The sequence below is a fragment of the Dipodomys merriami genome, unplaced genomic scaffold (genome assembly GCF_024711535.1).
Source record: "Dipodomys merriami isolate MVZ:Mamm:240054 unplaced genomic scaffold, mDipMer1.0.p SCAF_3932, whole genome shotgun sequence".
Taxonomy (NCBI): domain Eukaryota; kingdom Metazoa; phylum Chordata; class Mammalia; order Rodentia; family Heteromyidae; genus Dipodomys; species Dipodomys merriami.
In genome coordinates this window covers 1-14,515 of record NW_027205529.1, presented here as the reverse complement: position 1 = coordinate 14,515, position 14,515 = coordinate 1, and the positions used below count along the sequence as shown (strand labels likewise).

At 39.7% G+C, this 14,515-nt stretch overlaps 1 protein-coding gene across 1 annotated transcript; it reads right to left on the bottom strand.

Annotated features, from left to right (window-relative positions):
• Positions 1 to 4,386: 4,386 nt before the first annotated feature.
• On the bottom strand, positions 4,387 to 11,274 carry LOC138805455 (cyclic GMP-AMP phosphodiesterase SMPDL3A-like; the record flags this gene model as incomplete). Its single annotated transcript, XM_069990258.1, has 3 exons — positions 11,117 to 11,274; positions 5,722 to 5,935; positions 4,387 to 4,531 (listed from the first exon to the last, which is right to left on the bottom strand). Coding segments are annotated over exons 1-3 (462 nt in total), but the record flags the coding sequence as incomplete, so codon positions are not given.
• Between the last annotated feature and the right edge of the window lie 3,241 nt (positions 11,275 to 14,515).

The following is a 14,515-nucleotide window of genomic DNA, read 5'->3' as shown; positions in this document are numbered from 1 at the left end:
ACTAATCAGAAGATACTTTTCTCAGTGCTACCAAAGCAAATCTGAGAGCATGGGAGCAGGAACAATTACATTGTGGAAGAAGGAAGACAGAATTTAAGTCTGATCTGGAAAAATGATTTCATCAACTAGATTTTAAAAAAGAAAAAAAGACCATCAAGTAATATGTAATGGTCCAGAAACAAACACAGATGCACAGAGATGTGACCCATGTACAAAGAAAAGTTCATGTTTTCTGTATGACAGGGGTACAGGATGATATATGGGAGTGAGTTCATGAAAGAGACACTATTCTAAACACAAAAGACTTGGTATAGCATACTGATAAAGTGGGAAAACATCATGATTTAAGAATGTAGAGTAGGTAGCAATGGCTCACCCTTGTAATCCTAGCTACACAGGACACTGAGATCTGATTATGGTTCAAACACAGCCCAGGCAAGGAAAGTCAGAGAGACTCTTATCTCTGATTAACCATCAAACCGAATGCAGAGGTACGTTTCAAATGGAAGAGTGCTAGCACTGAAGGAAAGAAAAAACGAAAACTAAAGAGCAGTGCCCAGGCTCTGAGTTCAAGCTCCATTACCAGAAGAGAAAAAGAAAGAAAAAAAATTAGTAAATGCCTTTGAGATGTTAAACTAGTATAAAATGTCTTAGTAGCTTAAATGTCTATATCCATAGTTTTTTTTTATTTTAAATGGCAGCTTAAACTACATCTGCAAGTTTTGATTTTTTAATGATACACATCAGGTACATATTTGTTATAAATTATCATTTTATTATACCAATTTATAATATTACTGAAGAAGTATCTGAATTAAAAAAGTATTAATACTGATGAGCTCAGGGAAACTTAAAATACTGAATATACTCACAGAGATTATTTGTGAAATTGAACAATTATTCCTATATTTTGCTTTAAAAATAATTTTGAAAAAAACCTAAGGCCCTTTTCTTCACTTTCTTCATTTCCTTGTGACTTCAGATTATACAGAGGCATCTCTTTGTGGAATTTCTCTATCAGTATTGATCAAAATACTTAGCTATATTTCAAGCTAGGTACTGTGCAAGAAATAACCCAATGAATTGTTTTAACTGAACTAATTACCCAAAATGTATCTTCAGTTTGTGTGAATCATGTTCATCTACGTGAGAATTACAATTGAGGACAATGTCGATTTAAAGGAAAATTGGTAAAATAATAATAATAATAAAGATAAATTTACAAAGTATTGACCATTCCTTCAATTAAAGATGACTGACAAAATCATAATGTTGCCTACATAATATGTAACCTTAAATTTTTCAATTGCCCCACAGTAACCATGGGGGGTTTATTTTGAGATTCCATTTGAATACTAAAACCCTTGGGGGACTCAAGGCATCTCAAATGCCATTTATAAATAGTATTTACATAAAATCTATTTATTTACATAAATAGCATTTACATTCTTTTGTCCAGCTCAAGTCATCTTCAGATGACCTGTAATACCCAATAAAATTAAATGTTAGGTGAGCAACTGTTATCTGTAGAGTTCAGGGAATAGTGGCAAGAGCAAACATTTGCTCATGCTCAAGATTTAAGGATTTCATTAAAAATATTTTCAGTCTGAAAGTGGTTTAATCCTAGTGTACAAAACCTACAGATCTAGAAGAATGGAGTACATAGAAAAATCAATCTAGATTTTTCCCATTTTTAAATATAAGGAAAGAAGTTGGGTGATTCATCCAGCCAGCTGGTCCCTCCCTCAAGCCTCCACATGTTCTCACCATTACTTTTACACTGTTTATTGTGTCATGCTACCTTCTAGTCCTGTTGTATTGAGGCCTCACCACTGCTGAGAAATGAGGTGCAATCAAGAGTGATCCACCCAACAGGGACTATGATCCAGACTGCTCAGTGGAAAGCAACAAGAAGGAATACCCAGGTTCCCACTGTTATCTGTCTCAAATGTAATTGGTGGGGACGCCTACCTCTCTGTTTCTGGTACAGGTTTATGGGGGTTCAATAGAGAAATTACATTTCAGATGACATTGGAAATTTTCTAAAACTGTGAAGGGGAGAAATAACCATTGGAAAATAGATTCGGAAAAAAAGACTTTCAGATATAAAACCATAATCTAGGGGCTTGATAATAAGCTCAGTGCAGCCTCTACACTGGGCTTATATGAGGCCCTGGTTTCAATCCCATCCTAAAAAAAAAAAAAAGAAAGAAAATCATAGCCATGTGTTAGCAACTCACATCTATGATCCTAGCTACTTAGGATCTGAGTATTTCAGTTACAAACCAATCCAATCAGACAAATCCAAGAGAGATTCCAAATACATAACTAGCAAAAAACCAGAAGTTCTGGTACGGCTCAAACAGCAGTGTGCTAGGCATGAGTAAATGAAGGAGTGTAAGTTCCAGCCCCAGTAGCAAAAAGGCAAGAAAAAAAATTAATCAGTTAAGGTATATATATGACATAAGTTAGTGATACATATTGTAAGATAAATCAGAGAAGTCAGTCTTTAAATCTGAATTTTTTACAGTTTGATGAGATTTAAAACAAAAAGACCTCATAAAGTGAGAAAAAGTGCAGTATGGACTGCCATTTAATAAACCACCACTTACTGAGGACTTATGGAATGCCAGGAAGTAAACTAGACCCTCTTCATAAATTATCACTAGTTCTCACAAAAACTTTGCAAGATAGGTATTAGTGAACCTGTGTGCAAATATTAGGAACTTATGGCTTATGATATGAAATCAAGCTCTTCAAAGCAAGTCAAGATAGAGTTAAGTTCTTGTGACTATATCTCAGAACCTCACATTTTTCAGTACACCTGTCATTGAAGGAATATAAAGACAACATGTGTAACTTTGAGCTTGTGAAAGTCATTTGCCCTAAAGTCTCCTTACTGGGTAGTCTAGTACCAAAACAGTAATAAAAGTTGGCTACTAGAGTTGGGGTACTGGCTTACAAAGATTCCTATCTTGTTTACTCCAAGAATGGAGACCAATGCCATAAAGGCATTTGAAAGTTAAACTTGTGCCAGAAAGCAGTTTTCCAAAATCTATATTCTATTCTAGTTATGTTACCTAAAGTAACTAGTCATGTTACCTAAAATAACTCAACTCCACTCATCTATATGACAGAAAACGGGAAAGATATTCCAGGCAACGAGAAAAATGCACAGAGTAAATATCCTGTTTAGGAAATACTGCGTATGTCAAGAGCAAGGGATGTGTAAAAGGGGCGGAGGGGGGGGGGGGGAAGGGGAGAGGAAGAACTGGAGCGAAAAGATCCAGAATTGGGGATTTGGAGCACCAGGAAAAGCCAATCGCACTTCTGGGCATCGTTTTTTTTTTCTCATCTATCAAATGGAGGACTGATTCAGAGCACGAGTCAGTAAACTTTTCCATAAAGGAAAGCATAGACTTACGAACCATACAGTCTCTGCAACAAATATTTTACCTCTGTAATCACAGACAAAACAGAACCAATGAAAACAGCGACTTCTGTTAAAAAGCTATTTATAAAAAATAAACAACGGACTGAATCTGAACCACAGGCTACATATACTTTGCCAGTCTCCAGTCTATTGAGCAATCTCAGGTATCCCTTAAATCTATACAAATTGTAAAGAATCCTTGAACCATGACTGACATCCAATTGTTATGACCAGGGAGCTTAACAAATGGCAACTCTTACCAGTGCTCAGGCTCCACCAGGTATTAAAATTGAATATCCTAAACATAGTTTTTGCTTTGAATCACATCTTATTAATTGGAATGTGGATCTTTCCCCTTTGGCTATCATAGTAGTCTTCTACAACTTCTGTTATTAACTGCATTTTTTTGGCGGGGGGGCAGGTGGTCTTTTCTTTTTTGATACTAGATGTTGCACTTACTAGGCAAGTGCTTTACCACTGAGCTACATCCCAGCCCTGATTGTTGTTTTTAATCAGGAGCTATCTTAAATCAGATAATGCTGATCTTTGTGTGCCTAATATATAATTCTAGAAAATACAGACATTTGTCAACACTAATCTTCCTCGCTAAACCTGGCATGGAAAAGAAAATGAACATGAAAACTATTCAAATGAGAGGAGAAATTGAAGAGGATGATAAAAAGAAAACAAGAATTAACATTCTACAAACTTCATTCTGAAAACTCACTGTTGACGTATCTTTTAATTAATTATATATTTCAATTCTTCTAAAGTACCCAGAGTATTGTCTTGCCTTCCTTGACTGTCAACTCCAGGAATATGCCTTTCCTTCTGAAGACTCTTCCTGTGCACTATCACTGGCTAGTTAACATCATAATTTAGAAATTACTGAAGACAAAAGCCCTGCAATTTTGATATCTGATGTTGACTTCTGAATTTGACACGGGCATTACCTGTGGCCAGTAGTCATGATTTCCCAGTGCAGGGAAAACCTGGAGGTTTGGAAAGAGGTTCTGGACTGTCGTTGTCATATTTGTGATGACCTTTATAACAGTATCTGTTGAGAGTTCGGGTACTGGAACATGAGGTGGGCTATCACTTAAATGGAGACAGAATTAGAAAGAACAAAATCTGTTTTAAGAAGTCACTAGTTGCATGTATGCTCCATTTCTAAACCTATTATTGGAAACTTCTGTTTTAATATAGCAGACTAAATTGAAAAGTTCATGATAGTATACCTATAGTCTCAGTTACTCAGACATCTGAGGCAAGAGGATTCCTTAGGCCCAGGAGTTCAAAACCAGACTGGGCAACTTACTGAGACCTTATCTCAAGAAATAATACACACACACACACACACACAAACACACACACACACACACACACACACACACAAAATACCAACCTATTTTAATGCCTAACCAAAATTTTATGATAAGTAAAACAAAACTACAGTATTAGTAAAACAAAGGTTTCAAACTCAAAGGTATTCAAATGCCAATCACTAGTTTTATACAATTGAACAAATTATTTAGATGATTGTTATCTCCATATCATTTGAAATATAATAATAGTGAAGCCAACTATAATAGATTAAATAAGTTGTAATATATAAATTAATACAATACCCATCATAAAATGAATACTCTGAGTATTAGCCATGATCAGTATTTTACCAGTAGACATACAAACCTCATCCTTCTTCTTCTTTTTTATCATGGGTGCTGTCTCTCAGTTCTTCAGCTCAAGGCCAACTCTCTACCACTTGAGCCACAGCACCCCTTCTGGTTTTTCTGATGGTTTATTGGAGATAAGACTCTCACAGACTTTCCTGCCTAGGCTGGCTTTTGAACCATGATCTTTAGATCTCAGCCTCCTGAGTAGCTAGAATTATAGGCATGAGCCACCAGCACCCAGCTCACCCTTCTTTTATAGTAGATAGAAATACTTAATTTTACTACTAGAAAATGTTTTCAAAAATTGTTCCCATAGGTTAATTCTTATTGTTGTCTTTTTCCTCGTTACTACATTAATCGGTACTTCAAGATGTTAATGTAAGTGTACATTTACAGACAGCATATCCTGGTTAAAAGTAATGAATTTCTAAAGTTTATATTATAAATTTCCTTTATGTCTCTGATAACGCTATTTGGATCTAACAGCTTTAATCTGAATATTCTTAAAGCATAATTTCTCTCTTTAATGTAATTCAGCATTGTAATGAAACTGAAAAAAAACTTTAAAAGACAAATACCAAAATATTAAGAAGTATTGATATAATAACTTACCCTGTCCATATCATGAAAGATGCTTCTTGTCCTGAGTTTTTAATAAAATCGAAGGCTGACAAAATAAGTTGATAAGGAGAATCACACAGGACATCTCCAAAAGGGCCAGGATTGGAGGCGTTTGCACCCTTGGATGAAGCACATACCTTGGTGTGGTCATCTGTGATATGGTAAGTAGGGTCTAAGTGTAAGTCTGTTACATGCCAAAACTGCCCTGTGGATTAAAAAGAAATCTTGATTAATATTCTTCACTTTCAGGATTCCATACTTTAAAACTAGAGCCACTCTCTATGATGGATGGAAGTCCTCAAAAAGTTAAGTGTTCTAATACCACAAAGTTAAATACAATTCTTCCCTTTGAGAAGAACAATAGGAAGAACACAGGAAATTGGTGTGTCTGAACAAATGAACTCAATATTACCTAAGAAAAGTGAGAGCCAGGTGCCAGTGGTTCAAGCCTGTAGTCCTAGCTACTCAGGAGGCTGAGAGCTGAGGATCAAGATTCCAAGCCAGCCTGGGCAGGAAAGTACATGAGACTCTTATCTCTAATTAACTACCAGAAAACTAGAAGAGGCGCTGTGGTTCAAAGTGGTAGAGCATTAGCCTTGAGTGAAAAGCTCAGGGGCAGTGCCCTGAATCTGAGTTCAAGCCCGCAAGTGACACACAAAAAAACCAAAAAACAGAAAGAATGAAAAAGAAAAGTGAGGAAAGGAATGGTTGGAAAGGAAGGGTGAGAAAGTTGAAAGAGGTGTCATTCATCAAGAAGCACTGTATTTATAAACTGCTTTATTGAATGGCACATCCCTTGTACATCTACTTAAGGGTAGTAAACAAAAATAAAAGTAAAAAATAGTTTAGAAAGATGAGGTTGGCCATGTACTGATGACTCATACCTGTAATCGTGACTATTCAATTCAGGAGGCTAAGATTGCAATTTGAAGCTAGCCTAGGCAAGAAAGTCTTTAAGACTCCTATCTCCAGTTAGCTACCAGAAAAGCTGGAAGTGCAACTTGGCTCAAGTGGTAGATCACTAGCCTTAAGCACAAAAGCTCAAGGAGAGTGTACAGGCCCTGAGTTCAAGCCCTAGGATTGGCACCAAAAATAAATAAGTAAAAAGATGAGTTCGCATAATAAAATTTATTGAGCCATTTTTCTGAGAGCCTGTGTTCATATTATATTCTTGCTTAATATATCACTTTTTATATTTTAAGGTATGTTAAATTATTTGGATCCCTCTGATAAAAATATTGATATAGTTTGCCATCGCCACACAAATCAAGTAGATTGCAAAAGCAGAAAATGTATATCTGATTGTATCTTTATATAACTTTGCTTTTCAATACAAAAGAACCACACAAAACCTTTACTAGCAATGCAATATAAATTGCAAGTTGTAGGGCTGGGAAGGTGGCTCAGTGGTAGAGTGCTTGCCTTGCATGCATGAGGCCCTGGGTTTGATTCCTCAGCACCACATAAGCAGAAAAAGCTGGAAGTGGCGCTGTGGCTCAAGTGGTAGAGCGCTAGCCTTGAGCTGAAGAGCTGAGGGACAGAGCCCAGGCCCAGAGTTCAAGCCCCACGACAGACAAAAAAAAAAATGCAAGTTGTAGTAATCTTCACATAAACAGAATAGGAATTGCCTAGGTTCTACAAAGCTCTATGAAGTTAGAATCAAGACTGACTTTGGAGTTGAGAAACTAGTGGTTGATCAATTAGAGAACTGGTTCAAACAGACATGGTTAATCTGAACCTCACTTTGAAGTGCCCCAAGTTTTCGCATGTAACTTACAGATAAGTTAAATGATTTGGGGACCTTCTGCTATCTTGTTAATTTAACTTTGGTTTTTTTTCCCACAGTTTCTTGTAGATTTCTGTGATAAAGAGTTTTAATAGCTGTACTTTTTAAATAACCATGCATAATCAGGTCTAATTTCCTTTTTTGGAGATGTAACTTTCAGGACAAAACTGATTTTTTGAGCTGCAGATGGGAACACATTTTCCTTGCCTGAATTTATTATTTTGTGAGTATATTTTGTACATTTTCCCCTCAGATTGCTGTTTTTAATTATTTTTAAACTTGCTTTCAAAATAAACTATTAAAATACACTGAATTTTGAGCTCACCGATTACCAGTGCTTTATATCAGAAACACATCAGAACTTTCATGTATGAAATGATAATAAAGGCTTAAAACTCAGTGTGGAAAAAAATACAGTGAAAACAGTAAATCTGTTGGAGGGGAAATAGTGAGTTGTCCTTTGAGAGCTGTTTCTTGGCAGTGTTTTTATAATTTTAAACTACAAGCTCTCATTTAACAAGTGGTAGACAAAAGAGAGATGGAAGTCCATGTTAAATAGTTACACAGGAGTAGTGGCCAGTGGCTCATGCCTATAACCCTAGCTACTAAATAAAGAGGCCATGATCTGAAGATTGTGGTTTGATGCCTACCCAGGGCAGCAAAGTCCCTGAGACTCTTATCTCCAAATAACTATCAAAAAAGCCAGAAGTGGTGATATGGCTCAAGGGGTAGAGTGCTAACCTTGAGCAAAAGAAGCTCAGACCACTGGGCTCAAACACTGAGACCAGGCCCCAAGTTCAAGTCCCAGGACTGGCAAAACCAACGAACAAAAAAGGCTTATAGGCAATTTACATAGTACTTATTCTTCTGAAAACATCTTCTAAATAGGAATAATAATAGTGTCTTCTGTGAGATTTAGAAGATGTGTTCCATCTAGTAGTTCATATTAGTTCTACCATTATTGTGTTCTAACTCCAAACTTGAAATTTGACTTAAACTTCCCAATTTCTAAATAAGTATTAAATATTGTCAACTACTTACTATATGTTAAGCTCTTTTATATGCTTTCCATGTATTAGCTTAATACTGTTCTCCATTATATAGTTAGGAAAGTACACAGAAATTAAGTTCAAGTCACACGCTAATACATGAACTCGGGAAGCCCACTGAGTCTCTGTTGCTCTTAGTCACAGAACACACTTTCCCTGCCTGTGCTTATGGTCATGCATCTTGTCCCAGCTCACATGAATACAGGCAGTGACATCCACCTAGGAGATTCTGTGAAGATAAAGGGAGATATAATAAACGTATTATATAACCCAACAGTTTAAATTCATTGGGGGCCCATACATCTGATGTAATCTAGTACTACCTGATTTCTGTATCTCCAGTATCCAGAATAATTCTGATCATTCAATTTATGTGTCTTGGCATTTAAGCCAGGGCAGATTTCAGAACTTCCTCAAGACTACATGACTCTGAAATGAAAGCTGACCTAGAACCAGTCTATCCAGACATTAGTGCTCTTTCTACTATGTCACAATGCCAGACAGACATAAATGAGGGGGTATTTAATTCCATTTCCTGAAAGATGGCTTTAAATAGGTGCCAAGAATAGAGCTCCATGGGAAGGTTAACCTGAGATTTATGAGTAAGGAATATCTGGAGGCCTCACTTCCTGCCTGAAATACAATTATACACAAAAAGCTGTGTGTGTGTGTGTGTGTGTGTGTGTGTGTGTGTGTGTGTGTGTGTGTGTGTGTGTGTGTGTGTGTGTGTGTGTGTGTGTGTGTGTGTTTCTAAGGTCTGTGGACTGTGACAGATTCAGATTTATTAGTTCAAAGAGCAGAGTGACTTTACTGTTCTAAGACAATTAAAAAATGCATGGGGGTGCAATCTACTTAGATAAATGTCAAGATTACCTTAAAAAAATCTTTAAAAAAATAGTGATTTATCATGAAGAACTCATTGAACCTTAGCAGCTATTTAGATGTGTGCTTGTTGTTTAAATAAATGTTAATATGTGTACTGTTATTTCCCATGTACTAAACACCTAATAGTTAACCAGCTACTAAATCTAGAGTTTGGTAGAGTAGTTATTCTCTCACAACCTAAACTCAGTAGGCAGTAAACCTGAGACTGACATTTTAAGCACACAAAAGCAAAACAAGCAGAAGTTAGGAAAGGTGGGAGTTGTTATGAAATACCAAGATTGGAGACCGGATGGAGAAAGGATGCGAGTCTTATCAAATGGAAAAAAATAAACCACTGAGTCAACACGGAGACCAGTTCACCGGTATCCCTTCCTCTGCAGCAGGAGGTCATTCCACCTTTCAACTTCCCTCCCAAAACTTGCAGATAACCAGAGAACAACATTCACATCACCCCCAGAAAGTCAGCATGAAGGCCTTTAGCAATCAAGTCATTTGCCTATCGGAGCCCTCCGGCAACCCTGAGCCATTTTATCTTAAAATCTGCCTTGAATCAAAGTCACAGGACTCCAGCTCATCGAGAAGTAGATGCCAACACATGCAAACATTTGAGCGGCAATGTCTTGTTGACTGACATTTCCCACAGTTGGAAAACCAGATTTACAGTTCTTGCTTCCAACTGCCTTAACACTGAATCATGCGAGTCTGGCCCTCTGCCCAAAAGAAGGGATCATTTTTCCCCCAGCACCCCCCCCCCCCCGCCCAGAAGTACTGTATAGAGCAGATACTACTAGAGAATGGGAAAAGAGACAAGACACAGACACACACACAGAGACACACACACAAACACACACACACAGCTCTCAGTACTGAGGGCCACTATGAATCTCCCTCAGGGAAAGTTTTTCTCAAAAGCAGAACAGTACTGCCTCTCTTTCCCCCTTTAACAGGGTGATTAGTTTTTAAGGGAATCGGGCAAGAGGTGACACTTTGATTTTTGAAACCAAAGGGTAGGAAGGAATCCTACAATCCATCTCTCCACAGACATTCTAAACAGACTAAATGTCTGGAGCAACGATTCCCCAGCTTGGGCTGGAGGGCTGCTTAAACATCCTTTGGGGTCCCATCCTGACAAGAGACCTTAAGTCTGCCTTTTACACAAGTGAAGGTGTTGTGCCCCGCTGTTGGTTGGTGGCTGGCACACTTTGAGATTTGGTCACAGGCACGGCATTCAGTAGTGGGAATAAATACAGAGAGCCAATGGGCTTGGGACACCCCAAGTCCCAACTCCTGGCTTCCTTTTTCCCCTGGGCCCTGGGGCTCTTCCTTCCTCCCGCCCTCCTTCTCCCCCGGCAGCTGACCCAGGGGAGGTAAACAAACACGGGGCAGGCTGAACCCCGGAGAGGTCTGGGAGTGCTCTGGGGCGGGATCGCCGCCACCCCAGCACCGCCTCCCACCCACCCCCACCCCCCCCCCCCGCAACTTCTCTGCGGATCAGATCCACGGGTCGCCTGCTGTCCCGCGCCCGGGGGCCGAGGCCAGCTCGGTGGCCCCAGCGGCCCAGCTGCGCGCTCAGCTCCGAGCGCATGATCCTGACTTTGAGCTGTCCTTGAACACAGCGCCGGGCGCTGCTCTGGGGACGGAAGGGGGACTCCCACCCACCACTCACCCACCGTCGGAGCGGGACACCCGGGTGCCAGGGGCAGCCCGAGGCCCGGGCAGCCGTGCCAGGCGGCCAGGAGGCAGCAGAGGAAGGTGCCCAGCAGTGCCATGGCGAGCCGTGGCCACCAACCCAGGGAGGCTCGGGCGGGCTCGGGTGTCCTGGGACAGTCAGGCCCTTGGGGGGTGGGGGTGGGGTGGGGAGGAGGCACTAGGCGATTCCGGGTGTAGACGCCCAGCCGATCAAGTGCAGAAGCTGATTTTCCCCCAAAGCGTGTTTATCTGAACGTCAGCTGCTAGGGAGTGGTCGTTAAGTTGTTGTACTGTTCTCCAGTGGACCGGGAAGGCGTGTGCTCAGGCGGGCATCTTCCCAAGGCCCCACCGTGCACTACAGTAGTTAGCGCCTCTGGCAGGAAGTTGTGCAGAGCAATTTGGAGGGAAGTGTGTTTTGGACTGGGCTGCTGGGGAGAGTTGGGATTAAGGCCGTGGGTCTCAAAGGGCTACCTTGACACGTTGTGGGAAATGCAGCTTCAGCAGCAATTCAGGGAGGAGAGGCCAGCCTGATGCATAGTAGGCAGGCACTCTCCTGGTGTTGCATCCCAGCAGTATGATAATACCTGCTTGGTAGTGGCCAGTCTACTTCATTTTTCCCACTGTTCTGTGACTACAAAATTCCATGTGTCCTCTTCCATAGTGGAACATGTCATTCAGCATAAATTGAATTCATTATTCCCAGTTCCTGGTCACTTCACTCATATTTGGCTCTGAACAAGCTATGTTGTTCTTTCCTTAGAAGTGTTTATTTGTTTGTATGTGTGTTCATCTGGATCTTGAACTTAGGACCCCGGCACTGCCCCCACTCTACCACTGCTCTATTTTTGGGTTGGATATCATACTTCCCTGCCCCAACAGGCTTTGCATCACAATCCTCAGATCTCAGCCTCCTGAGGATTATATACATGAACCACTGGCACCTAGCAACAGTGGTTATTTTTACACTAACAATATTGTACAGTACCTTTATGTTGCATCAGAGAAAATCTTAGTTTCTGTTCTGCGTGTTTTCATGAGAATGTGTCTAATTAAATGGACTTTGAAGTAGGAACCCAGTGTCATTTCAAGTCCAGACAGGATAGTCCCAGTCTTGTTCAGCTTGCAGATGATTCAGAAGCAGCACAAGTAGCCAGGGGCTTTCCCAGAACAAATGATCCCAGCAGTTTCTCAGCCCTTAATGTAGACTGCCAGGGAGAAGGTAGGTAGCACATGGAAACAGAGATGCACTTGTGAGACAGAGATCAATATCAAGGTTAGCAAATAACCACGTGTGAGTTCCCAAGCCAAAAGAAAGGAGGTGGATAAATTGTAAAAATGTCAGGGTTTGCCCATTTCCTTTCAATTTCCAGTACATTTGACAAGGTATAAACTGGCTATGAAATAGTTGAAACCCAGGAAATGTGTCTTGCATAGAGTAGAATAAGTGGGGAGAAGCACTAGTCTCCTAGTGCTTCTGTTCCATTTTCTCTTCTTGTTTTCCTCTGTACTCATTTCCACCTTCTCAGATTCTCAAGGCTTCTCCCAGCTCTGCGCCCTCACCCTGGACCTGTTTGTAGATGTGCCTGTTTATCTTGAGGAGATGAGAGAGATGAGAGCAGAATTCCATACTTGCTCTCCACAGTCTTTGGGTAAACTTCACTAAATAGCTTCTAGCCTAGCTTATATCTTTAAGACCATTCTCTTTCCCAGACCTCTTGGTGAAGGTGAAGAAGTTTAAAAAAAGTTTTAAAGTTAGTATGTTGACACATTGCTCTGTGAGAGAGCTTTTCGTTGGAAAGAAAATGATTTGAATCTACGCTATAAACAGTCAGTAAACAAATATATGTTGAAATGTGTCTAGAAATATACGTGTGATCCCCACTGAGAACTTGATCTTCTAGCCCACTGTGGCATTGTTTTTCCTATTTAGACTTCCACGCCTCCTCTGTTGGAAATTAATGTTATTGATGTGAGCTGAATGAGCTGAATAGATACCCTGTTATTGCATTGTACATTTAGCACGGAATTTGTTTCTACACCATAGGCAGAAGTCACCAAGTGGGCAGCACTTGCCAGAAGTAGAGATAATACTAATTGGATAACTGGAGAGAACATCCTCTTAATGTTCTGTTTCATGTGTTTAAAGACAGCAGTAGACTCTGCAGGACCAGAAAGCTTAGCTATATAATCTTGTCTTGACAATAATACTTGTGCATTCAATGTTAAATCTTATCACTATGCTTTACGTTCTATTTCTCTAACTTATAGTAAACTACAAATGGAGTATCTCCAATACAAAATTCCTAAATTGAAGATTCTTCAAAGTCCCAGTGTTTAAGCACTGACATCATGTGACAGGCACCAGGAAAAGCACATCTGCACTAAAAATACTATCTAAATTGGCATTCGCTATATGCAACAGGTGTATATGAAACATAAATGAATTGTGTCATTTAACTTGGATCCTAGCACCAAGATTTTTCATTTATGTATATAAATTTAAAACATATATGCAAAATCCAAAACATCTCTGATTTCATGAATTCTGGATAGTCATCTAAATAATAATAAGCAATAATATCATTGCAGTTAATCTTTTGAGTTAAAAGAATTACCCTCATATTTACAAGTTATTGTATCTGGGATAACATGAAAACTTACTGAGTTTACTAGGTTGATAAAACAAAAATATTGTATGGGTAAGGCATAGTGGTACATACCTGTAGTTCCAGCTACCCTGGGAGGCAGAAATGAAAAGATGGTAGTTTGAGGTAAGCCTGGGCAAAAAGTTAATAAAGACTCTATCTTGACAAACAAGCTGGGTGTATACCTCTAATCTCAACTGTTTGGTCTGCCAGAGGCTGGTAGCTCACATCTGTAATCTTAGCTACTGAGGAGGCTGACATCTGAGGGTCACAGTTGGAAGCCAGCACGGACAGGAAAGTCAGTGAGAGTCTTTCGAATAAACTACTCAGAACAATCTAGAAGTAGCACTGTGGCTTAAGTGGTAGAATACTAGACTTGGGAACAAAGAGGCTCAGGGACGAACAAATAGGCTCAGGGACAGTGTCCAGGCCCTGAGTTCAAGCCTCAGGACCAGATTAAAAAGAAAAAAAAAAAAAAAAAAGAATAGCATGGTCTGTCCCCAGTAGGACAATTATAGTCCAACAAATCATGAAGCTTTGTCTAAAAATAAACTAAAACCAAAAAAATCTGAGGAATGGCTCAAATGACAGAGCACTTGGCTAACATGTATCCAAATACCAGTATCAAGAAATAAGGAACAAAAAGGAAGGAATGAAGGAAGGAAGGAAGGAAGGAAGGAAGGAAGGAAGGAAGGAAGGAAGAGTGGGAGGGAGGGAGAGAGGGAGGGAGG